The sequence below is a fragment of the Ictalurus furcatus genome, chromosome 1, assembly GCF_023375685.1.
Source record: "Ictalurus furcatus strain D&B chromosome 1, Billie_1.0, whole genome shotgun sequence".
NCBI lineage: Eukaryota > Metazoa > Chordata > Actinopteri > Siluriformes > Ictaluridae > Ictalurus > Ictalurus furcatus.
The window spans coordinates 30,628,222-30,653,759 of NC_071255.1; the positions used below are offsets into that span (position 1 = coordinate 30,628,222).

The following is a 25,538-nucleotide window of genomic DNA, read 5'->3' on the forward strand; positions in this document are numbered from 1 at the left end:
TTTCTAACTCTAATAACCATCATCAACAATACAGGTGCTCGTCTACAAAACTGTGGAACGGAGAAAGTCTAAACGAGAAAGAAGGATAGACAGAGAAAAAGGAGAGAAAACAAGGGGAAGATTGCGGAGGGAAAGAAAAAAAAAATAAAAGACAGGCAATTGAAGTTAAACATCTCAAGCATGGGGAACAGATGGGTATGAGGGTAATTTTCACAGCAGGGACACCAGACAATGAGAGATACTGAAGACGAAAGAGGGGTTTGATTGGTGCTCCAACCTGAAAATGTCGCACTGACCACTGGAACAATCAGAGAGGAAGAAGAAAGTACGAGTGATTGCTGGTAAACATTACGTAACATGCTTTTACTCTACTCTGGATGAGAGGAAGAGTTTGGGAGATGCTTCTGCGAGGACAATTTAGGTTTAGTTTAACCTTAACTGAGCTTTCAGACCACTTCCAACTTCAGCAAAAAGTAAAACTCCATCAACACATACTGCACAATAAAGAATATTAACTCTAAATTCGACATCCTCTGAAAAGAAGCAAAGGCCTACTGTTTCACCGAGGGGTCAGTGATGTGGTAAAATACATCATATCACAATTCTAGAAAACATTTCTACAACACACAATATGAATATGGATCAACAGTATTTTAGTATTAATTAATATTAATAGAGTTTTTTTTTTTTTTTTTTTTTTTTTTTTTTTTTTAAGAAAACCACGCGATTATTTTATTTTCTGTTTGAAAAAATATAGAAAAATAAAAATGTTTACCACCAAGAGACAGGGGAAACGTCTAACATTTTACTATTTTAAAGATCAAGCACAACTTTTATCATCAAATCAATAATTTTTTTAAATTATATATATTTTAAGGAATATATACACAAAGCTGTCCCAATATTTACAATATCTCAGGAAAGCATTTTGTGACATGATTTGATGATATTAACATTATACCATCATATCGCCCAGCTCTAGTTCCACCCTTATTATCCAGAGATGGGGAGTTTGAATACCAAAAATACCCCACACAATTTTGTTTTTAATATATATTAATTTAAATATAGAGCCCTTATGTGTTCTTGGACTTTCCCTCCGCAGGAACCCTTAAATGCTCTATATAGAACTTTTTTTAAAAACAAATTATCATCAGAAATGTTTCCAAGTAGAAGCCTTTAGGAATCTAAGCACCCTTAACTATCCAGAGAGACCTTACACAAATGCTCTTTTTGTTAAAAAAAAAAAAAAAGAAATACAATAGTCTAAGTTAGCGCTCTCCTCTGAGCATGTACAGCTGCCTTGAGACACTGCATAACACGCTGCGCAAAAGGTGTGCCTTCTGAGGAATCACGCTTTAAACTTTGCAAAGGTCTGAATGATCGGACACCTCGTCATATATGTGATCTGCTGCATCCATACACACCGGCACACACTCTTCGTTCTGCTGATTCCAGATTGTTGTCTGTCCCTAGATTCCGTCTGTCCACTTTTGGTGGGAGATCCTTCAGTGTAGTTGTACCGAAACGGTGGAAGTCTCTAGCTCAGAGCCTGTGTGACATCTCCTCCATTTCCATCTTTAAATCTCAGCTTAAAACACATCTTTTCTCAGAGCATTATCTGTCTATTAATGATTCAGGTTTTATTCCCCCTTTTGTAATTGAGATTGTAACGTCTGTTGAAATGTATATTAACGTACTCTGTCCTATTAAATGTATATGGTGTGTAAAGTGTCCTTTGGCTTGTGGAGAGGTGGGACATAAATAAATATTATTGTTATATTATTATTATTAGTAGTAGTAGTAGTAGGAGTAGTAATAGTAGTATTTATATGCCCTCTCAGGCTGGTAGATACCATGGGACGGGTAGAATTTGGCTGTGGCTAAACTGGAAGAAAATGTTTAATCTGTAACTAAGCCACAACGGGAATGTGTTTCACTTCCACAAACACATTGATGCAAGTTTGTGGCCACTGATGCCCTTTCATAACACACCACTGGATTTCAAATCCAATCATAAAAATTGTCATTTTGAACAGCCCTCTCTTCCGAGAACCATTAAATATTTGTTGGTTGTCCGTCTGATGAAACCCTTAAAGGTTGTATGTAGAGCAATGCAACTGAATGCTTCCCTATCCAAAATAGTACCCTGTTAGGGAGGCAAGAACCCCCTTTATTATAATTTACGACTTGCGGGATTTCCAATAAAGAAAACCGACTGTGAAGAGATTTAAATTTGGTGCCTTCCAGTTCCCACACCATCTTTCAGGTGGAGTGAAAAAGCTCATCTTCTCCACCATGTGAATTCATACACTGTCAAAAAGACACTTCTCCCTGTTGCTGTTCACTGGTATTTCCACTCCGTTTTCTCCTCGCAATCTAAAGCCCAGTTTGCCCTCAGCCTGACGTGACACCTGAAGGGAAGGACATCGGCTGGTTCTACAGAAGAGGACTTTTTGCACCCTGTAAGCAAAACTTGCTGAATATGACCTCATCCTGACTGTAAAACGGCCGACTCAAAAGCATAACTCTCTGAGACAGCTAATTATATTAAAGCTGGGGGCAGACACAACTCTCTGTGACTGCAGAGTCTGACCTGGCTCATCGCAAGCACGGACGACATCCGCTTAAGTTTTCTTCTTAACTTTCGTCTCAAATCACACTGTGGACAGCTTACTGGCTCTTCCTGTGCATATTATGTTAAGGTGAGCTAAAGGACAGGGTAGAATTGGACCTAGCCAGATTGTTAGAGCTGAGACAGAAGAGAATACAGTGGCTGAAGCGTAAAGACACACCCAGGAAAAAACACAAAAAAGCCTATCACCTCGAACTTCATCCGAAAACCAACCCCTCATCGCGTCACTATTCACTCAATCAGGGAACATAAAACGGGTCCATTATTAACCCACATGAGCGGGCTGTGAAAAATGGCGCAGTGTGTGCCCACAGACTTCAACACCACAGTCAATACTCTACAGGTCTGGCAATATTAATAAATAATTCCCTAAGCTTAGCACCCTCGAAAAGTTATCCTCAGTGTGCTTCCATCAATACTTCCAATAAAAGCCGGGTTAAGAGTGAGCCTCGTGCTCTGCTCACAGTTTAATAAGTCGTTCTCACTTTTACTCCTTTTGGCCAGCGCATTCAGTGGAGGCATTCAGCACAGAGGAAATGACAAGGGCCATAAATGTTAAGGCATGACCTTTCTTTTTTGGCTCTTGAGAAACACTGTGGTTGTGTGCGCGCATGTTTCTAGTGTATAAAGTTATATTTAGGAAAGCAAGATATCATCTGCTGTGAATAATTGTTACCATTTGGGAATGCATGCAGTGTAAAGGTCTAATGAAATGACCTGGATATTGCAAAAAAGGAGGACTGTTTTAAAGTTCACATAGTGGTTTTGCCGAATTTGTATAACCGTGTGGAAGGAATTTTTTTTTTCAGCAACGCCGTGAAGTCGACACAATGAAAAGGATGGACGATGATTTGACAACGGTCATGTTGTCTGACCGCCTTTCTTTCTAAAGCTCTTGCTGAACTGTCCTGTACTTCAGGAGCATCCCAGGAAGAACACCCCACTTCCCCCACTGATGGAAATAATAGATGCTTCACTAATATGAGACAGGACAAGAGATGAGCTCCCTTCACAATAAACTGCACGTCACAGCTGGGATTTGAAAATGTTAACCAGGTCCAGCAGCAGGGCTTAGTCCTCATGCTCAATAAGCAAGCCTGGGACACTCAACGGCCCTTATTAAAGCACAAACTGTCAGGCATTTGTCTGAAGCTGGCCTCGCTGGAAAGCATAAATCCAACTGTCAGTAGAATTGCACGCTCAAATTAATTGCGCAATTAAGATTCTCTTTGCTTGGCAGCCCCGGCGTCTAATGGATCTGTGACAACCACGATCTGATCATAAAAAGGACTTTAATGCAGTGTTTAATTACTAGTCTGTGCTGAACTGAGATGATGCGCCGTTCGCGCTGTCATCCGACGGTCGGGCGAGCAGCTTTGCGTCAGACCTGCAGCCGATTTCATCGAGTTGCACAAATAGTTGGGATTAACAAGCAACAACGATGCAGATGTGCAAGAGAGAAAACATCCCGTGCAGCTGTGTGTTTCCGAATAAAGATTTTTTTTTTTAAAGCATACTGTCAATCATAAAGTGCTGTTAAATAGTAAAAAGGCTGGTTTTATAACACATACGAATCAGGATATTAGTATAACTGATATTTTTGGTTTTTTTGATGGTGAATCAGGGGTTCTCACATATTTTATGTTCTCCTACATACCTGATCCATGTTATAAGCCTATTATCAAGCTGTCCGTGAATTGCATCAGTAGTGTTTTGGGGGTGGGGGGGGTTGGGAGAGGAAATCTTATCTTAAATCTGTGCAATGCATCCAGGAGCCTGTCTCACTAACCTGCACTAAATAAACATAAGATTAAAAATAGCCTAGCGCAAACGTAAGATGCCTCTACATTCAATTTTCAATTCAGTTTTATTTGTATAGCGCCTCGAACAACAGACGTCATCCCGAAGCGGCTCGATATAAATATGTATGTAGATTTATATTTAGATCCTTAGAGGAAACTCCCCGAGATGACATGAGGAAGAGACGAGAACGACGTTCTTCTGGAAATAGCGGCACACAGCAACACAGTTTCAACAACGCTTTAAATTGAACTTGCCTCTTAGTACGTGCAACATCTGCGGAAATAAAGTTCGCTAATCTATTTTGCGTTTCCATTAAGCATACAATACACATCGTCTATGTATTCTTTACGGAAAACGGCGATGCTGTCCCTAGTGGTTTGAACGCTGGATAGGTGTTATTTGTATTTGTTCTAATGAAAGCGTGGCTGATTAAAGTTCAGGCAATTAGCGACGGCCGGTTTTGCATGTAAAAACAGGTTTAGATTGGAGACGTAGCCTGCTTTGAGCACGGTTTTCCTGCAGAACTGGACAACTTTTAAACCGAGAGAGTTTATGACACGCGCTAGCGGCTGTGTCACACGGCCTCCTCCCATACATGTCCCTCCTGGTCCTATCCTCAATGTTATTCTTTTAACATGGTATGAGGGGCAATAAGCATCTGAGGTTTGACAGAGATTCAAACAGATATGAAAAGCACAGATACATGTGGAGCTTTTGCTCATTACCGGATCTGAACACAGCGGACATGGCTGAGGCAACCTCTGTCTAGTAGCGACGGCTTGTTGCTGCCAGTTCCGACTCAACAGGTGAAAACCTGGGTGTTGTCACTTTCAATAAGCATTCGGTAACCATGCTCATGGAATGATTCACTCTCTCACTTCTTTTTTTTTTTCTTTTTCAGTCTTATCCTTCTGTCCAGAGTGCTTGCTGAGGCATGACATTGACTGATTTATTTCTCAGAGGAGGCAGCAACAGATAAGACAGAGAGTGTATTCATGGGAAAGACAATATGCGATGTGCGCTCGTCACTGCGGTTTAGTGGCAGACGTGCATTCATGGCAGCGCACGGTGAAAGATAAAATGTGCTGATAAATGTCCAGTAGTGGTCAGGCGGCCCATAGTGGCTTTCTTGTTTACGCGATGGAACTGTATGGAGAGTTGTTTTAATGCTCTGCCTCCTATCGTGCTGCGGGCCATATTAGTCTGCTAGGTAATTGCCTCTGTGGACATGAATAATTCAAAGACGTACGGCCATGGCCTTGGAGTATATGTGTGTGTGTGTGTGTGTGTGTGTGTATATGGCTACTTCATTTGGTTCCATGTGTCTGTTTTCCCACAGTCCTTCCCTGAATGCACTTATCCTGGATTTGTTTTGTATTTTGGACTGATGCTTTTTTTTTTTTTTTTTAAATCTGGAGAGATTTTTGATGCCTCAGTGCCTCAGATCCTTATCCCAGATGTCTCATCTGTTGCCTTTAAATCTATTTCCAGCCAAGATCTCCTGTCTGGCTTCTTTCTGACTCATCTCCATCTTTTCCAGAAACTCTGCAGCTACATGCTCTGCTCACGTACCATAAAAGAAGAGGCAGGCAGGAAATGAAGTGAATTAACATCCTTTAAACTAACAAAAATCGAAGAGTGGCTTAAAATGGCAAAGACGATTTCACTATTGGAAGATGGCGAGTTTGAGTTTTGATGATGCCGGGAGCCCAAGATATAATTAACTGGCCATAATTTCAAGTGGGAAACGTGTCAGTCCTCACTCTCCTGTCCATTAGACTGACTGTAGCCAATCACAGGCTTAGAGTTGCTCATGTATACAGCATACAGCACTCCTCCTACAGCATGTTTAACTCCCCTATGATGTGAAGAAAATAAAATCCAGCGCTCACATCCCCTCATTAGCTATTCTGCAACTGAAGAAATCGCCCAAGACTAAATTGTGAGGAAAATTGGGTGCAGAAAAAAAAAGAGAAAGAAATGAACAAGATAAACACTGGGTTAGCATGTAAGAGTGTTTCCAGGAGCATTTCAGTCATGCAGTGCAAATATCACTCTTCATTCTTCTCTTATCTTCTCTTGATCCATGCAGGCAAACTGCAGCAACAGATTGCTATAAATACCAGGACACAGTATCACACCATATCAGCATCTCTTCACTTAGCCAAGATTTGAGTGTTTGTGTAAATTCCCCAACGCAACCCGGCTGTGTCCTCACTGCACCGGTCTCTCACTCCCCTCGACTGAAACCAATCCTCCCTTCAACCTCTCTTTAACTCCTCTTCAAGGGCAGCGCTCCATTGATCCAAGCTTCTTTGGAGTTCACTGGAGCTTCTCTCTCTCTCTCTGTCTTTTTCCCCCCTCCTTTAGATGGTGAGGACCGGGTGCGGGCGTCAGAGCTCATTTTTCAGTGTGTCCCTGTGGACCTGCTCACACTTTGAGTAAAGGTTAGAGCCGACACCCTTTTTCAATAAGTCACTGCCTGTGCTGAGGAGCATCTGCCCAAAGCCTCGACACCCCCTTGAGCTTAGGAGAAGGCTAATCGAATGCACAGCGCAGAAGCCGAGAGGTGAATAAATATCATGAGCGATCCTGTTAATGCAATTCTGAGAAAGGCGAAAGGAAACCCTTGAGCCCTATTAGGCTTTCAGAGAAGGTCTGAAGATATGTGCAAACTAAAAATGTTACAGTATATCTGCAATTTTAGCTTATTTTTATTACACAGAATGGTAAATCGTATCGAGCAATATTGTTTACTTCATTATGGGAACGGAAACAAAATATGTGAAATCTAGAAATGCCTAAATATATTTTTTCCTGTGTTGGCGAGATAGATAAGGCCAAGGTTAGGACCTCTGGAGCTGGACAACGGCATCCAATTAATCACTGATATAGTTACAATGTGACAGTAGAATCGACCAATCGTGCGTTGAGTTCCAAGTTTGACTACTGTGCAGGGAAAAAATGTCACTCGAGGCCGCTTTTTATATTCAGCTAATCTGCATGTCTGGATAAAGATCCATGAGCTGAAAAATTCAGAAAGTAGGTCAAGACCCCTAATCATATCAATGTTCCACTGTGTCCATTAAAACAAAAATACGAAATATTATAACAACAAAAAAGCTAGCAATTCCAGAGGGTGCTCAGCTGGGCTTGCTGATATGAGCAGCCGATGGAGGAAAATAATTAAGATAATTAGCAAAAACGAAAATAATTAGTTAACACTGCCTATTTTTTTTAAAAATTTTTATTCCTGCACACCATTGCATTCATTTTATGTTATTTTGAGCTTGTTTGCTTACTTCCTCGCTCGCTTGCTTACTTTTATTTATTGGTTGCCGGCTGTAGTCCATATTAAATGGTTCTTGTTAGTGCCTATACATCACAAAATGCTTCGCTCACCATTAAGAGATGACGGCCTCATTGTGTCGGAAAGACGCTAATTACAGTGTCATGTATTGCTTATCTCTGCCGGCTCCACAAAAGAGCAGGTCAACTGCTGTTCTCCTGATATGTTTTCACCAGACGACAGCCAACAACAGCATTCACCTCTCCGCTCCAAACCATATTCCCCTCGTCTGAAGTTCCCACAATGCACTGAGCTTAATTTAGAACTTTCTGGATCATAAGCAGTGATGCAGTAATGTTTCCACCATTCCTCCAGCCAACAAGCACAAGACTCCCCCGCCACATGCCACCACATCATCCAGCCATCTCACCCAAATCCACTCATCCACCCACTCAGTGCCTGTCTCTCTACAATTTCAAAACAACAGATGAAATAAACTGCCACTCTCACTCCGCTCTGCTTTGTCTGCAATAACCTTCAGCTGTGGAATGACGTCTCACTAATCTGATTTTTATGAACATGAGGGTATGGATTATTGAGATGCTTTAAAGCTGAACTGAGGGTGTTGCAGAGCCAAAGCTCCCAGAATGTTAATGTGGCAATGAGAGTAATGAAGCGTCCAACTCGCTCTTTCTTTCTGTTTCTCTCAAAGGAAAACACAGAAAGCTTTGGAAATCATAGACTGAAAAAAAAAAAAAAAGGTCCATAAGCAAAGAGACAAAAAGAAGGAGAGATAGAGGGACTTTGGAATAGCAAGGAAAAGAAAGCAATGAGATATGAAGATAAGGAGAGGGAGATGACAAACAAAAGGAGGGCAAGAAAGAAGGGAAAAAAAACAGAACACAAGAGTTTCAAAGAATTGGAGAGAGTGAAAATCTATCTTTTTTCCCCCCCTTATATGATTGAAAGAGAAATGCTTTGTTTGTAAGAGAGCGCGGGAGTGAGCTGCGACATTTCACACACTAATGCTTTCTGAGCTTCTTTTCATTACAATGCACTCTACGAAGATTATCAGTGTATGTAGAATATGCATTTTCATTGCATCCGAACTCATTTGCCTCTAATGCTCATCAGGGTCTCGGAGTCTTTTCTGTGGAAGGCAGAGTGAATTAGACTGCACTCAAATATCTCACCTGTCATTCAGACAGTGGTAAGACAGACTGGGTGAAACCATGTAATTTCAACACAACATAACATGCTTTTCACCTTCGTTATTCCAAACGCAACTTCCTAGACGCTTACATGAACTGAGCCAAGCCCGAGAGTGTTAAGCGAAGGCGTGGACAAACGAATGGTCCAGAGGCGTGATTCTGCAGCTGATTACATTTACAATGTCGACTGCAGAAGTGAGGAAGTAAATATGGTGCGTGTGTGTGTGTGTGTGTGTTTTACCACTTCATGAGGCAGGAAGGCGTCCTCCTGGCGGACAACCAGCAGACTAACGGTGCCTTCCATTGGAGTGGAGCGGAGAAGAGACACCACCTCCTCCTGAGTCTTCCCGTTCAGATCCACCCCGTTCACCTACACACACACACACACACGCATACAATATTACCTCTCCAACAGAGTTTCTTAGACTGACAGTACTCTTAGCCCATGACCTAGTCAACCAGGATCAGGACATATTTATTCATTAAGACTTCAAAGCACTTCTGTAAGTCGCTCTGAATAAGGGTGTCTGCCAAATGCTGTAAATGTAAATTAATTGTGTCGCCCTACTCGGATCCACTGGAATTAAAAAGCTCCTGTTTATCTACACTACCGCTCAAAAGTTTAGACACACTCACTCTTTATTAATTTTCTCCACATTTTAGAATAATAAAGAGTTTATAAAAATAAACTCTGGAGTAAAACAAATGGAACTATGGGAATTATGTTGTGATAAAAAAAAATTTAAAAAATCCTAAATTAGAAATTTCCAGAAATGTATTCTTGGCATTTTCTCGACCGGTTTCTGGAGTAATTTCCCTGAGATGCTTTTTAAACAGTATTAAAGGAGTTCCCACCTACGCTGGACTCTTACTGGCTGCTTTTCGGAATATTTCGCTCCGAATATTCCGTTTAAAAAATTTTTTTTTTGAAAAATAAAATGTTAGCCTTCTAATGAAAGAAATGAACATGTCGGCACGATTATATTTTTGTCAACAAGACTGATTTCAAACATTTAATCACACACCTTCAGATCAAAAGGATTTTAACATCATGAGAAACATTTCAGTCGAGTGCCCACAAACTTTTGACTAGTGGGGTATATAGCAGCTATAGCCTACAGGTCTAGAGAAAAATAGGAGAAAAGGTTACATTTAGAATCCTAAAGCAAAAATATTAAGTGGGTTGATATACGAGAGGCTGATTACATTCAAAGAGTAATAATTTTTTAACTTTTTTGAGTTCACAATAAAAAAAAATACACGATATAAATAATAACATGGGTCTTCTTTCAGTGCTGCCTGGTATTAGCTATTCAACTCAACCAACAGTGTTAAAAAGCACTCTATTAATCATTTATTTACTAGGAACACCTGTGCAAATGCTCATTCATGCAATCAACCAATCAGCCAATCATGTGGCAGCGTCGCATACATACAAATTGAAGAAAAACATTTCACCAATATTCAACTGTCCAATTTCCGTGCGCCTGTGCACATTGCAGCCTCGCATTCCTGTTGTCGATAGACAGGAGTAGAACCTGATATGATCATCTTCTGTTGTATCCCATCCACCTCAGGTTCAATATGCTGTGCGTTCTGAGATGCTTTTCTCCTCAACATGCTTGTAAAGTGTGGTTTTACACTTCCTGTCGGTTCGAACCAGTCTGGCCGTTCTCCTCTGAGCTCTCTCATCCACAAGTCACCACTGACCTCAGAACTGCCCCTCACTGGACGTTTTTTGTTTTCTGCACCATCTGTGTAAACTCTAAAGACTGTTGTGTGTGGAAATCCCAGGAGATCAGTAGTTTATGAAATACTCAAACCAGCCTGTCTGGTACCAAATACCATGCCATGGTCAAAGTCACTGGGATTACATGTTTCCTCATTCTCATTAACTCAAGCTCTTGACCTTGAATGTATGCACTGCACTGCTGTCACATGATGTGCTGATTGGATACTTGCATGAATAAGCAGGTTTACATGTATAAACCTGTAAGGCTTATCCAGGCCCCCGGTTTTTCTAATTCTTCTTTTCCTGGAGGTTTTTTTTTTTTTTGGAGAGGATTGCGTATATGTTTTGTCTGTTTGGCTAGCACCCAGCTGTCTGATTCTTCCCTAAATGACAATTTAGCTTAGAAGTAATCTAAAGTTTATTACACCGTCACACCCCCTAAGGAACGCTGAAAGCTTAGACAATAAAAAGCATTTGGATATTAAGGTGCAAAAATAGCAAAAGCTCAGCGTTAATTTATTTCCTGCACTCATGCATCTGGGAGTATAACCTGCTGATACCCAACACGCCCAAACATGGTTACAGACATAGCATAAGTGAGTGTTCTGACTGGTCTAATTTACACACCAGCATGACTGTGGTGATGCTGACGCAGGGTGAGTGTGTGCACAGTGGTGTGTTGATGGAGCCAGGTGAGTGTGTGACTGGAGGCCAGTGAGATCTGAGTCAGCCTCTGCAGAAGGCATGGCTTCAGGCACGAACTCCAGCAGTGCCACGAGAACATACAGGTGTTCCACCTCATTACTAAATAAAATGCCCATTTATTTGGCCTACACAATTTCTTTCATCCCTTTTAAAAACTTTTTTTTGTTTGTTTTAGGTACTTAGAAAGGCTACATTTGACCTTTTTTCCACTTCAAGTGTATTAAAAAATAAATAAATAAATAAATAAATAAATGAAAAGACACTCCTTAGCCCTTAAGCATAAACTCAGCTGTAAATCTGTTGAACGGTATACAGTCATGTGAAAAAATAAGTACACCCCGTGCAAATTGCTTGTCCAACTGGGTGAAAAATGCCAACGACATTTGATCATCTTTGAAACAGTACCTATTAATGAAGATGATATACTTGAACAAAACCACAAGGAAAATTATCAACTGAAAATTTCAATAGATGCGATATTCTTCTGTGGAAAAAGTAAATGCACCCTTGGCCTCAGAAGCAAGTATCGCCCCCTTTAGCAGAAATAACGTCCTGTAGGTGTTTTGCATAATTGTCCACCAGACTTGCTGGAATTTTTTACCACTCTTCCATGCAATATTCTTTCAGTTGCAAGATGTCTGAGGGTTTTCTTGTATGTACAGTCCGATTCACATCCCCCCAAAGGATTTCAATGGGATTCAAATCCAGGCTGTGAGTAGTCCATTCCATAACCCCCCCATTTCTTCTTTTTGAGCCATTCATTGGTGGATCTGCTAGTGTGCTTAGGATCATTATCCTGTTGAAAGGTCCACTTTCAGTTCAACTTCAACTTTCAGACAGATGGCCTCACATTATCTTCAAGCACTCTTTGATATGATGCAGAATTCATAGTTGAATCAATGAATGCAAGCTGTCCAGTCCCTGAGGTAGCGAAGCAACCCCAAACCATAAAATTTCCACCACCGTGCTTCACAGTTGGTATGAGGTGCTTCTCCTGAAAATCTGTCTTTGGTCTGCACCAGACGTGTCTGCTGTTACTGTGGCCAAACAACTCTATCTTTGATTCGTCTGTCCAGAGCACATTATTCCAAAAGGCCCGGTCTTTGCCAATATGCTCAGTGGCTGTAGTCTTGCAAAGGCTTTTTCCTGGCACACCTGCCACGCAGGTCAGATTTCGCAGTCTCTTTCTGATGGTAGAATTGTGCACTTTGACACCAACAGTAAGACTTACTAGCAGATCCTGTGATGAAATTTTAGGGTTCTTGGAGATGACTTTTCGCATCAGACGGTCTGCTCTTGGGCTGACTTTGCTGGGACGGCCAGTCCTGGACAAATTGGCAGTCGTTTGAAATCTGCGCCATTTGTAGATTATTTTCCTCACAGTACAATGATGCATTTCAAATAATTTAGAGATCTTTTAAAATCCTTTACCAGACTCATAGGCATCAACAACCTTTTATCTGAAGGCCTTACAGAACTCTTTAGATCTTGGCATGATGACACGACACACCTCAATAACAAAGGGAACACCGAACAGTAGATATGACAGGGGTATAAATAAGACCGGTTCCACCTGCACTCCCTAAGCAGGCTCTAATCTTAAACACCTGATTCTAATGTTATGGATTTGAAGGTGTGATAAATGTAGGGATGTACTTACTTTTTCCATGTGACTGATCAGTTTTTTGTTCAATTAAATTGTGAAAATTACTACAAAATGCCAATAGTATGTCATTTGATAGAGTGCAGCACCTTTATTAATGAGCACTGCTTCAAAGAGGGGGAAAAAAAATTAAAAATTCCATGGGGTACTTATTTTTTCATATGACTGCAGTTGCCAGCAGTCAAAAACAGCTCAAAAACACCTTCCATTGAATTAGGAGACATTACAAATCTTACTCATATCAGAACTATTTACATTCTTTCATCAAATTCAAATCATAGTAATATAGCTTCTTGTCAGGATACGATTGCAACTGTGGTATTGATCAAATTTTTAGAATCAGCACTTTTTAAAATTGCTCTGCTTGCTTTTATGAGCTACTAGTGAGAAGTGCGTGCTATCTTCAAGCGGACAACTTTGGTCTCGAGTGTTTCAGCAAACCAACACCGTGAGCAAGACTGACTCAGACAGGAAGCACTTCAAAACTCGGAAGTAGGAAATGCAAAGTGAGAGAATGACTAAGCGAAAGATGCTTTTAAAAACAACAGGTGTAAACCCATTCAAGAAGCTCCTCTCTGATAAGGCACAGGTAGTTCGGTGGAGTGATATCAGCTGTCAAGCTTTCCTCTTTCTCACCTCCAGCAGCCGGTCACCGGCTTTCAGGTGGCCGTCTTGGATGGCTGCTCCACGAGGAAGGATGTTCTTCACGTAGATTGGGGCGGAGCCTCCTATGGGGACGTCGCGTGATGTGATACTGAAGCCAAGTCCCTCAGGACCTGAGAAAAACAAACAAAAAAAAAAATCGTCAAGACCACGACTACAGCAACAGTTTGTTGATGTAATTATCTAACAGAACAGTGCAACCTAACCATTGATGCACATATAAAGGCATGTCTTGCTTTCTAAAATTTGATACTCTTATGGTCAGTATCCTGCTTTCCCAGGATTCCCTGAGAGCACATTAATTTAAACACACACCCACAGACATATGCACACATCCAGACACGCTATGACTTACCTACTAAAACCACTGCCAAAGGCATTATATTGGCCGCAGTAAAATTACAGCCCAAGCTAAAGCCTAAAAGCTACTGTATCTAATAACCAATCAGAGTCCATCAGCAGGGCTATTTTCAAAACCTTCAGGCGAGTGGAGGGGGAAAAAAAAAGCAGCTTGCTCTGTGATCCATTAGAGCATGACTGCCCATACGTGTACATACATATCAAAACATACAACACTCTAAACATTCGACCAAACTGCAAAGCCTAATTAAATGTCTGAGGCCCATCTGTGAGCATGGCAAATTTAGCTCCGTCTAAAGCGCTGGAACAGGAAGCGCTTATGAGCATAACAGGAACGTGACCGTGTACATTTAAGTCTCCGAGTCTGACGTGTCTAGCGCTGGAAGTACGAGCCACTCATTACAAGGCCGAGGTAATGCGGGGTCTTTTTGATGGCGCTTGATGCACTGAAGCTTTAGGCAAATTGAGCTTTACAGCTTGCCACAGATGCTACTAAATCCTAGGGAAATGTTGTTAAGGGTTCAGGCATGGGGTCTCTAAAGCAATTTGCTCGCCATCCACAAAGCGACCTTTTTGGGAGAGGCAAATGAATATAAATGGGTCGACTGAGTGAAGCTGGAGAGCGCTATAGAGCAGGTCAGAGCGGGGAGCGTACGGCGGCACTGACCTTATCACCAGAGCAGCCCTTCATTACTCAGAGAGCACAGACGGGCAAGCGAGATGATGCAAAGAGCGATAGGTGCACCGGGATATGTGTATCTTCATTTTAAGACACATTTATAGCCATCAAGTCAGGCTCTTCACTATTTGGGCCACGGAGAAAGCACTGCTCTTGGACTTCTCAACCCAGGGGAAGAGTAAACATGCAGCACTAAAACGTGCATCGGGCTCATTCGAATCCATCTTTGCTGTTCATGGGTCTAATTTTAGACATTCTGTTGCGGAGGAGAGGCAATCAGAGTCAACAACATTTGCCTGAGAGGTTATTAGAGATAATCCAATGTCCTTTTTCCAACTCTTAGGGCATTAGGAGAGTCCAGTGCTAATGGTGCTCAATCAGGTAATTAGAGAGATGCCTCTCTAACAGCCAGCTAATTAATCACTGATGTCTTCACTTCCTTTTTTTTTTTTTTTTTTTTTTTGTCTTGGTAATGCGAATGTAAAATAATGGAGGAAAAAAAAATGTTTTCCTTTCCGAGTTAGGCAAAATGTCCTGATTTTAAACAATCTAATTAACTTCTGGTCATAAGGCAAAAGGGGGCTGTTAAGACCGAGGTGAAAATTGGGTTCTGCATAGTCCATTATTTGATTAGGACACATTGGCTAAGAGACAGAAAAAGATTAAGGAAAGAGAGAGCGAGAGAGAGATTTAGAGCCCTAGCTATTATAAATGCTGTTTTACAATAGGGGAAAAAATAACAAATAATAAATGACCAAAATGAGTCTGGGTTTGAAAAAGCCCAAATTGGCCATTTCACGTGGACTTCCAGAAACCAGCCTTGGAGGAAAAAGAAACACGGCCTACGTCAAAAATAAGAACAAGTAAAACAGCTTAGGCCATAAAACTTGAACTGAAAAAAATGAACAACAAAAGCTGAGCTGACATGAAGAAAAAGTGACCTATAGTAATTCTCCCAGAATGGTGAAAGCTCTGCTGTTGGTTAAACTGTAAATAAAGGTGCAGCCGGCAGGAGATCCACTGGAGCAGAACCAGGTCAGAGCTGACAGACTGCAGGCTTTATACGAGACTCAGGCCTGCACTCACGGGGTCGATCTCGCCATCTCCTCTATAAAATGAGAGGATTGTGTAAATGCAGCTGTTTGCTGTAGGGCTGGTAGAAAGGGAGAGGTGTGTAGCGCTCGTTTAACTCGAGTTGGCGTGCGATGACTCCCTCAGATTAGCCGGCAACACGGCCCTCTTGTGTTCGAGCTGCCTTCAGCACCTCCCGCCAGCTCTGATAAAGCCTCGCGCCAAATCACCAGCTCTCAGCATCTGCTGCATCAGGAACGGACATGCCAACAGGCATGCCGCCATACACACACTCTCTCTCTCCCCCTCTCTCTCACTTAAGTTTAAATCACTGGGTTGAAACGAGAAGGACATGACGGTGTGCGTTTTCCAGTTCAAGCTTGCTTCTGTGAGCAAGACGTGAGGTCTGGAAGAACAACACCTTAGTCGACAATGGCTAGGATTCATTTATGGATGAAAAAAACGATGAAAAAGCACAACATCGCCGCCTGCATATTAAAAGGATTTTTCTCTTGTGTTAAAAATAATGGGTATCGCATGCTCAAAATCCCAACGATGCCACAGCCATCCGTGGCCTGGAGTCCGAGAGAGCAAAATCAGCCGTGCTTTCTATGTGGGAGCGATGACTTGACTTTCCCCTGTCAATCAGTGACAGACCAGCCAATCGTGACTGTCTGTGAGCTGAGGTACGTGGAAGCTTTCCTCCAAGTGTTCAGCTGACCTGTGACGTAGCATTAACAACCAACGGTATGTAAAGATACAGTGACTGCTTTGACGTTCGGTGAACATGCGCCATCCTTCACCCTTCCCTGGATGGGAGCGGTCATGTGGGGTAAAATGGGGTAAAAATCCTCACGTCAAACTTGTGAAAACTTTGCAGTCAATTAGCCGTGTGGCCTAGCAAGCAGAACACGCTATTTATATTGTTAATGCTCTTTCAGAGACGAGAAATGTTTCATATGAATCTGTTTCCGTACTAAATCATGGTTATGTAATGAGTTTACTTAAAAAAATAAAATATTTTTTTTTTTTTTTTACTACTCAAGCAATGCCTCAAGCATTTTCAATGGGGGGGAACACATTTGAGCACATCAACCCCAAAAACTGTGCAATTCCCATTTACCACACAGGGCAGAACATGACAAGCGTGTTTCCTAATTGTACCTAAAGCTAACAGTCCCCTCCCTGCCTGCAGCTGTCTTTTCAATTAAAGCCGCCGATGTGCGTGCCCTCTGAATATTTCTCCCAGTGGGACAGTTTATCGGGGGTTTGCTGTTTGTTGTCGGGGGAGTAATTGCGTCTCAGCTGCTCTTTTCTCTTACTGTGCTTCCAGCCTGCTGACAAAAAGTCCTTTTTAATATTCCCTTTTATTTAAACATGCTGGTATGTGTGGGCGGGGTCTTACGCTTTCTGTCTGTATCTGGCATTATAGAAATTTCTGGATGAAATGTGCCTCGCTGAAGTGACCTGTCAGGCCAAACTCTAAAAGACAACACAGTGTTCTGTGATTAGGTGCATGCGTGTTTGTGGTTATTTGTACAAATCATTTAAAAGTTGTACTCATGCTGATGCTCTGCTAGACACGGGAGGCTTTGAGGCGGTGTGAAATGCTGCGGTAAGTTTGGCGCGCAGGATTTGGAGCAGCGGGTCAGGCTGACAGAAAGCGCGAGCTTCGCAATCTCTCGCTACGGCAACTGTAGTGCTTTGAAGTGCTAATTATATTAGTTACATAGAGACAATCCCTGCGCTGACAACACAGATATCATCAGCCATTAATACGAGGTGAAATTGGAGACGGCTTCAAAGAAACTGCTTCACACAGCGAAAAAAACTAATCAGTGTAAGTCAGGGGTGATCATTTAGCATGCATTATATGGTATAGTATGCAAATGACAGCTGCTGTTCAGAAATTTAGGCTCATACAACCTACAGTTGGATCCAGCATAGCGCTATGATATTAGATAGCAAGAAAAAAAAGTTGCTGTTGTTAAACAATTAATGAGAAACCTCTCAAAGAAACCAGTTACTCCATATGTCCAGTTTCATTTGTAAAGCTGTCAAAATAAAAATGATTAGCTTGAGTCTTTGAAAAGCAAGGGAACAAACAAGATATAGACAAAATAACAATAAACGACTAATTGTCATTTCCCAATCCTTTGAACGAGAATGCGAGAAAACATCTTTTTTCTGCCGACCTAAAATGTTCAGCTGAAGCGACTACTCCATGTGTATCATTACCTTGTGTGTATACACCAGCGAGATGGTGCGAGCTTATCATATTTCGGATGTTTACAATTAGTTTCTTAGCGGGAAGTTGGGAAATATTTGCTGTTATAATGTTGGAATAAGTCAAACACTGTCTAAAATATACTGGTTCGTTGCTAAGAAGGAAGAAGAAGAAATTAGAGGTGGTCACTGCGTTGGATTTATGAGTTAGCTAGCTAGCTGAATTTTTGTTTGGCAAATAAATGCATTACACAGTCGAGTTTTCAGCTGTTTAGGATACAACATGAACCTTGAACTGGGGTCTGGAGCTTAAATGTTTGAAAGCGTCTATGCATAGTGACTTACATCTTCATTTGTAACAGTACGGGCCACAGGAGATTACTGTACATTCTTGTTGCCTTGCCTTTAGAAGAAATTCTGTAAATGGCTCTCACATAATACTTCCTTAGATTTATATCGGGCATTTATAAACTAGAGCTGCATATTTCATCGCATGCAAATTCTTAAAATCCTTATATCTAAATACATAAATCAAAATCGTAGTGGATAATAGCCCAGTTTCACACTTTTCCAAGATCTCAATATCTTCAGGATATTTACCCATGGTTGTGAGAAGCACGTAAATACATCCTGCTAATCACATCATCATGACCACCAATTGGGATTGTGTCAGGTTCCTTCCTCTCACCTTTTCTGAGCTGTACGTTGAACTTGCGGCCGATCTTTTTGGTGAAGCCTGTGGAGGTCGTGCTCTTGCTGGATGGACTGATGATGGGTGCTGATCCAGGATAAGGCTGGTTTTGCTCCATTTGGGAAGACGGGGTCTGGTGATTAAAGTTAGGAAGAGGTCGGGTCTTGGACATTCTTTTAGGACTGTAATCGATGCCTCCGATCACCACACTACCCCTTTCCCCAGGTTTGGATTCAAGAGTTAGTTGGCTACGACCGGGACCAGCTTTGGGGTCAGCGGGCAGCTGTTTGGGAACAGGACAAGGAACTCCAGGGCCAGGAACTCCAGGGCCCGGCTGGACACCGAGCTCACTCTGGGAGAACTGTTCATACTGTACTTTCCTCACTGCTGGAACCACATGGAACAGGATGAACGGGGTACGCATGGCCTGCCTGAATAAGTCCTGTGCTCTGGAAGAGTGAAAAACAAACATGTAAATAATGAGGAAAAACAGATAAATCAACAAAAGGCACTGTGAAATGTCCAGATGCACCTATGTGCACACCAAGGGATCAAATCATTCAATTTGGTCACAGACATTTGAGACAAACAGTCTTTTTCCTGTAGTGGAGACACTTGTACAGTTAAGAGGAAGACTCAGTCAGAGGTCAGCAAATCAGCATTACTAATCGCTGGCTAATTGCGCTACTGCAGCTGGAAATGAGGCTAATTCACATATTACATTATCTACCATTTACATAATCACAAAGCCTTGGGGAGTAAGCAGGGATGCATTAGAGCCCAAGGCCAATATCTGTGTCCACACAGAGAACAAGGGCACTGCATATAATCTAATAGAAACCTTCAGAAACCTGTAAGTGGTGATCACACAAATAGTGAACATGGGAACTTTTGGGAAAAGGGGATTGGGAAAGTAGAAATTCAAAAAGAGAGCAAGCATGCACAGTTCAAAAAAAGTATGTGGAAAGTAAAACAAAAACCATGTCTCAAAATGTGTAGTTTGTGTACTTTTTGGCAGTTGATAATGAAATATCTGCTCAGAGGAGAAACTCTCTCTGGTTGGGTAAATGGGAGGAAAAGCCAATGACCCACATGACATGGACCACCAACATTCAACCAATCAGGGCAAGGAGGCACCTTTTTCCTACATGCCCAGGTTTTGCACTACTATTCAGGTGTGCTAGCCTAGGCAGCATGTTTTGGAGGGGCAGCACAGCTCCCGGGTCCCCAGTTCACCCCATATCCGTATGGCTTTCCTTCAGGTTCCCTGGCTTCCTCCCACCTTCCAAAAACACGCTACAAGGTGAACTGGCTAGGCTAAATTTCCCCTAGGTCTGAATGTGTGTCTGTGGTGCCTTGCAGTGGATTGGCATCCCATCCAGGGTGTATTCCTGCCTCATGCCCAGTTTTGGAATTGGCTCTGGGCAAGCATGAAGCAGTTCTTGAAAACGAATGAGTGAAAAAACTATAGGGAGGACTTTAAAACAGCTAGCTTCATTTAAATCAAGTCAGAAATTGGATAAAATACAAGAACCATTAAACAATGAAGTGTGGAAAGCTGGCTACACTCAGTGGACACGGCCTGCCCTGTGGTTTGGAATTTTTTTTATTTTTTTGCAAACGAACCAACATTATGAGCAAGACAGACATGACACCCCACAATATAAATTACAGGCAAACCATTCAGTCCAGAATTTAAGATGTTTCTTTTGTGTCAGTTTTGTCATGGTTCAATGATAAGAGGTAATTTGACTTTTTTTTTTTTTGCAATTTAGTACAGAACGTTGAGATCCTAGATACACAAGTATATCTCAGCACATAAGACGCTTACCTTCACAATACAACGCGTAAGCACAAAGGATTATGAGAAAGAAAGCGCGCTGAAAAAAAATGCCGTCACCCATGTGCGAGTGTGAGTGTGTGACGGGCACTGAGCAGCTTCTGTAATAAGCTCTTCATTTAGTTCAGTCTCTGCATCTAGAGAGTAATGCAGCCTCACCGAAAGACCTCTCTTCATTCTTATGCTAATTCACCCTTCCAAAATCAAGTAAACAACAGTGTGCATGTGTGCACGTGTGTGTCTATGCATGTGTGTGTGTGTGTGTGTGTTAACGAGCAGAGCCGTGGCACGCAGCTAATCACACAGCTCCCCGCCTCTGATTGAATAATAAACGACTCCATCAATGCATCATTACACTGAGTTAGATTAAGCAGCACTAAATATTTATCCATGCAAAACAATCCAATAAAGATTAGAATATCTCTGAGTTGAAACTCTGCATGCCACCCAGTCAGAAAAGAGCGATGAAGGGATGAAAGGAGTTAGTGAGAGACTAGAGGGGGCGAGAAGAAAACAGGCACAGAGATAGAATCTGATGAGTTTTTCTTTCTGATCTCAGGGTTATCAGCATCTCGCTTTGTTTACTGCGAGCTGCGGAGAGGAAAGATGGCCGAAGCTAAAGAACTGCTCAGGTGTAGATTTAGTGTGTAAATTGTGTCGGCCCTCTGCCCAGGGCAGAGAAACCTACACAGACAGTGTTTAGATAAATGATGTGAAATAAAAAATGGCAGAAAAGTTTTTTCAGTGAGTGTGTATGTGTTAACTGTACTCAGGGAAAACCTGCTGTTTTGGATTTTGTGCTTATACCACAGTTGCCACACCTTTGATATTGTTCAGATGTTTTATTTCAACACAGTTGTCAGGTTTTTGTCGTTAAAAACGCTCGTGTCAAATAGTTCAATGTATTACGCATCCCATCTCAAGCCACCGATGCTAACTCCACAGCATCATTTCAGACCTAGGAACGGAGGCCTGAGCCGTTATTAGAGAGCTCAGTTTATTTTTCATTTCATGCTGATAATATAAAAATAGAACAAATAAATAAACAAACAAATATCGAAAGGGCTACCGTTTCAGTTTTTTTTATTATTATTACTGCAGAAAATACAACGAATAAATAAATAAATATTGATACTTGTTCTCCGGCTTTTCTGTCTCATTACCACAATCACCCATGCGCTCACGCTCTTTCTTTTTTCTTCTTGCGCTCTCTTTCTCTCTCTAACCCCCCCCCCTCTCTCTCTCCGAAATAACTGTATATCAATGGCTCAAGCCTCCGCTTCGCCTCGGGGCCGCATTACCACCACGGGTGTGCATTATTTTTCGAATAATTCAGCAGCCCGTCGTCAATTATTCCTTATTCTTGCTGTCATGTTGTTTGTTGTTAGATCTGTATGCTGTGCTAGACGGTAGGCTAACTTTTCTATTAGTTCAGTTAACTTGGCGAAGTGATACGGAACTGTAATGCGGTCAGGACCCGACTGGAACTACTTTAGCGTCTGTCAGCCAATCAGAATCAAGAATGCAACGACGCTGTGATATATAAATTATATATATTATATATATATATATATATATATATATATATCAGTTTCGCTTTACTGGGAAAAGAACAAAAAACCTAGTCTACATTATTATTATTAAATAATAATAAAAATAATGTTTATGGAGTTAGTGTGTCCAAATTATTGTGTGTGGTGATCAAACATACACTACAGATGCAGTTGATGGAGGTATTAAGTTTTTAAAAAAAAAAAAAAAAAAACACGTAACATTACTCTAAAGGAGTAACAGTGGCCACATGGTATAATTAGGCTCATTAGGGTGGAAACCTTTTCACAGCGCACAATATGTATGACATTTGGCTTTACTAATGAGGTGAGAGCAACCCAGTACCGGTTAATTATTCAACTTTTTTTTTTTCTTTCCCCAGAAGGCTCATAAGGTACAATCAAACTGGCACAAAAAGTAGTTTAAAATCAAATTATTTGCTTGAGAAACTAATAAAAAAAAGTTGTCAATGACTACATTTCCATGCACATCAAATTCCGTTTAAGGTTTATATTCGGGTTTCAGCCATATTCTGAACACGATGTTTATGTGTGTACAGGCATCGGAATATCCCTGTATACATGGTTGTAGTAAGTGTGCCCGAGTTGCTATTCCTAAATACCTAGCCTTCAGCTAAGCATCAGTTAGCACCCACAGTCCCTTGCAGACTGAGCCTGTGCATATATCTCCTTTCAGTGGATTTTCTGAATAAGGTGTTTACATCAACAGATTTCTGATTAAAACAGGCATATTCCAGGGGTGGGAATCATAATATTGTCTTAATCTGAATCGGACTGCAGCGTTTACTTGACTCGATTAGAATACTACCTAATATTTAGTGACGTGCCTTGCTTTACTGATTGTGATCAATCGCAATTATACTGTCACATACACCACATGTATACTGTGTGTGTATACATGTGGTGCTAAATAAATGTGCATGTGTTTTTGTATGTGTATAAAAAAAGAGTGGGTTAGGGGCAGACATACTGTACATCATACGGTGGATAAAGGTCTGCGTGGGTGTTCGCATATTTAGTACTTGTTGGGAAATGAGAGCTAGCAGTAAATCAATAGAGGAAGGCGTGGCCCTTGTTGTGTGTGTGTGGGTGGGTGAAAAGCCAGGCTCAGTCTTTCACTGTGAGATCACTGAAAGTTAACAGAGCAGGGGAGCTACACATACGATGTTGCACAATTAAAATCTGATACCTCAGTGACAGTATCACCCTTCCACTCTCTTTCTAAATCACTGTGAATGTGCAGAGGGAAAAAAAAAAAAAACAGCGCGAGAGAGAGAGACATAAAACAAAAAGCACAGAGAGGGAGGAGTAGAAGAGCATCTCTGACACTCAGGGCTGGACTGAGGAGAAGGGAGCACCTGAAAGTAAACACAGCAGAGGGTGTTACAGAGAAAAGAGTAGAAAGATGTTATAGGGAACAGCGTTATAGAAGAGAGGAGAAGGAACTTCACCCAACCCACACTGGAATAAAGGCTTACTGTTCAAATCGGATGTTGCGCAGGTCGTCGTTATTGATGCGCACGATGCAGTCGTTTTCCTGAAAGAGGGCCTCACGCTCGGCCTTTCCTCCTCTCTCCAGCCTCTTCACCAGCAGCCCCAGAGTCCTGCACAATTTACACAGCGTGTTAATGACGAGCAGCTCAGGACTGGTCACACCACATAAGACATGATACACACAGACCAAGAGCTGACCACACACTCAGACATCACAGATCATCAAAACCATGAAAGATTCATGCTATGATGATACTACAACCCCACTTCAGTTCATCAGTATCACGGTATCTGCTCACGATTTCATCCTTTCATTAGGACATTACGTGTTGCCGCATAGAAGAATTCGATTATCTGGTTATCTATGTCTAAAGGAACTTTGTACATGACTGTTTTATTAAAACGAAATAGAAATAGCAATCAAACGGTCACGACAATTTGTTCATATTAAAAAAAACATGTTTCATAAATCTTGTAGCATATTCTGAAAGAGTAAAAAGAACTGTTTTTCTTATAAAATACATCAATAAGATAAAATACAGCACAAAACTGTCATGACTTTAACCTTATTGAGATGTTAATTTCATAAAAGTGTGCTTTTAAGAAACACACTTGAAACGTGATTCAAATTCAACCAATTAAAAACGGTAATTCATGATTAATATATATATTAAAAAAAAAATGTTATAGTTACAGTTTCTACTTGCGTTTATCTGTAAGAATTTATTGCGTTAACAGTTGAATTTTTTCCAACATACCAAGATAAAATACAAATAAGTTTGAGTGAATGAAAGTATCCAGATTTTATTTCATTTTTAATATTATTGGTATACCGCAGAGGTTCCCAACCTTTTGCAACTAAAGCCCCCCCAAGCCTTCCCTATCATGTGACACGCCCCCTATAATCTGTTTTTGATTGATAGATATACAGATAGATAGATTTTTTTTTGTGTGCATTTTTTATTTTATTTTTCATAACTTTTATAATTTTTTTAAAAATAACTTTTATGACTTTTATAAAACTATATAATGGACAGGTATGGAACATGAATGATCAAACGTTTCTGAACATACTTTGAACTACTTTGGACAAGAGAACTAGGCTGTAATAACGTGGACTATTTGACATGTACAACATGTTGCGTTATATTCGTCTTGCGTTCAAAAAAACATTCACATAAGAATGACGTAAATGGGGTCGAAGGGCGCGTCTCGTTATCCATGACGTTGTTAAATCTCCGGCTCTTAACTGAGCAGACGCGGAGAGAGGTGTGAGTGCAGCGGGAAAGCAAGGCCTCGCGCTTGCAGGACAGTTCTGGCGACATTTGGAAAGTCGCTAAGATTTCTCCAAAAGGTCGCTAGGTGTTATTTTTGTTTTGCCAAATAAAAAGTCGTTAAGTTGGAAACACTGGTCTGCATTGACAGCTACATAAAAGGCAGACTAAGCGCCGCCTCTCCCCAGCAAAAAGAAAATACAGAAGGAGAAAGAACGTGGAGTTTTTTTTCAATTTATGCACATCCTATTTGAAAAGCAATAAAATACACCGAGGACCAAAATGACGCAATGTCTGCATTCTAAAAAAAATCCCCCCCCCCCTGGCTGAGAACCACTGGTATACAGTATGACGGTAAAACCCGTTTTATCAAGTGATTGTGCTTGCGTCCGAAAGGTAGATGCGCGTGTACAGGTGACGTTCTTATGTATACAGGTATAACATCAAAACTGTACTGATCTCGGATTTTCTTACCATACGCTACTGCGATACCATCACACACTTAGTCCAGAGCACACAACAAAACAAGAAACGAATCCGAAAAATCACCACAGAACAGAACACCCAGAAAGCATGGATACAGAACCGTGTACCAGAGCTTCACAGGCTTGATGGACAGAAAACAGACAGC

The 25,538-nt window shown here is 41.2% G+C and overlaps 1 protein-coding gene across 5 annotated transcripts in view; it reads right to left on the bottom strand.

Annotated features, from left to right (window-relative positions):
- pard3aa (par-3 family cell polarity regulator alpha, a) overlaps positions 1 to 25,538 on the bottom strand; it is a 434,509-nt gene that overhangs the window by 198,121 nt on the left and 210,850 nt on the right. For all 5 annotated transcript variants that reach the window (XM_053635967.1, XM_053635945.1, XM_053635955.1 and 2 more), the window contains exons 8-11: positions 23,618 to 23,743; positions 18,726 to 19,177; positions 13,675 to 13,814; positions 9,180 to 9,308 (exon numbers count right to left, since the gene is read on the bottom strand). In XM_053635967.1, the coding sequence (XP_053491942.1) occupies positions 9,180 to 9,308; positions 13,675 to 13,814; positions 18,726 to 19,177; positions 23,618 to 23,743 (847 nt within the window). The remainder of the gene's footprint in view (positions 1 to 9,179; positions 9,309 to 13,674; positions 13,815 to 18,725; positions 19,178 to 23,617; positions 23,744 to 25,538) is intronic.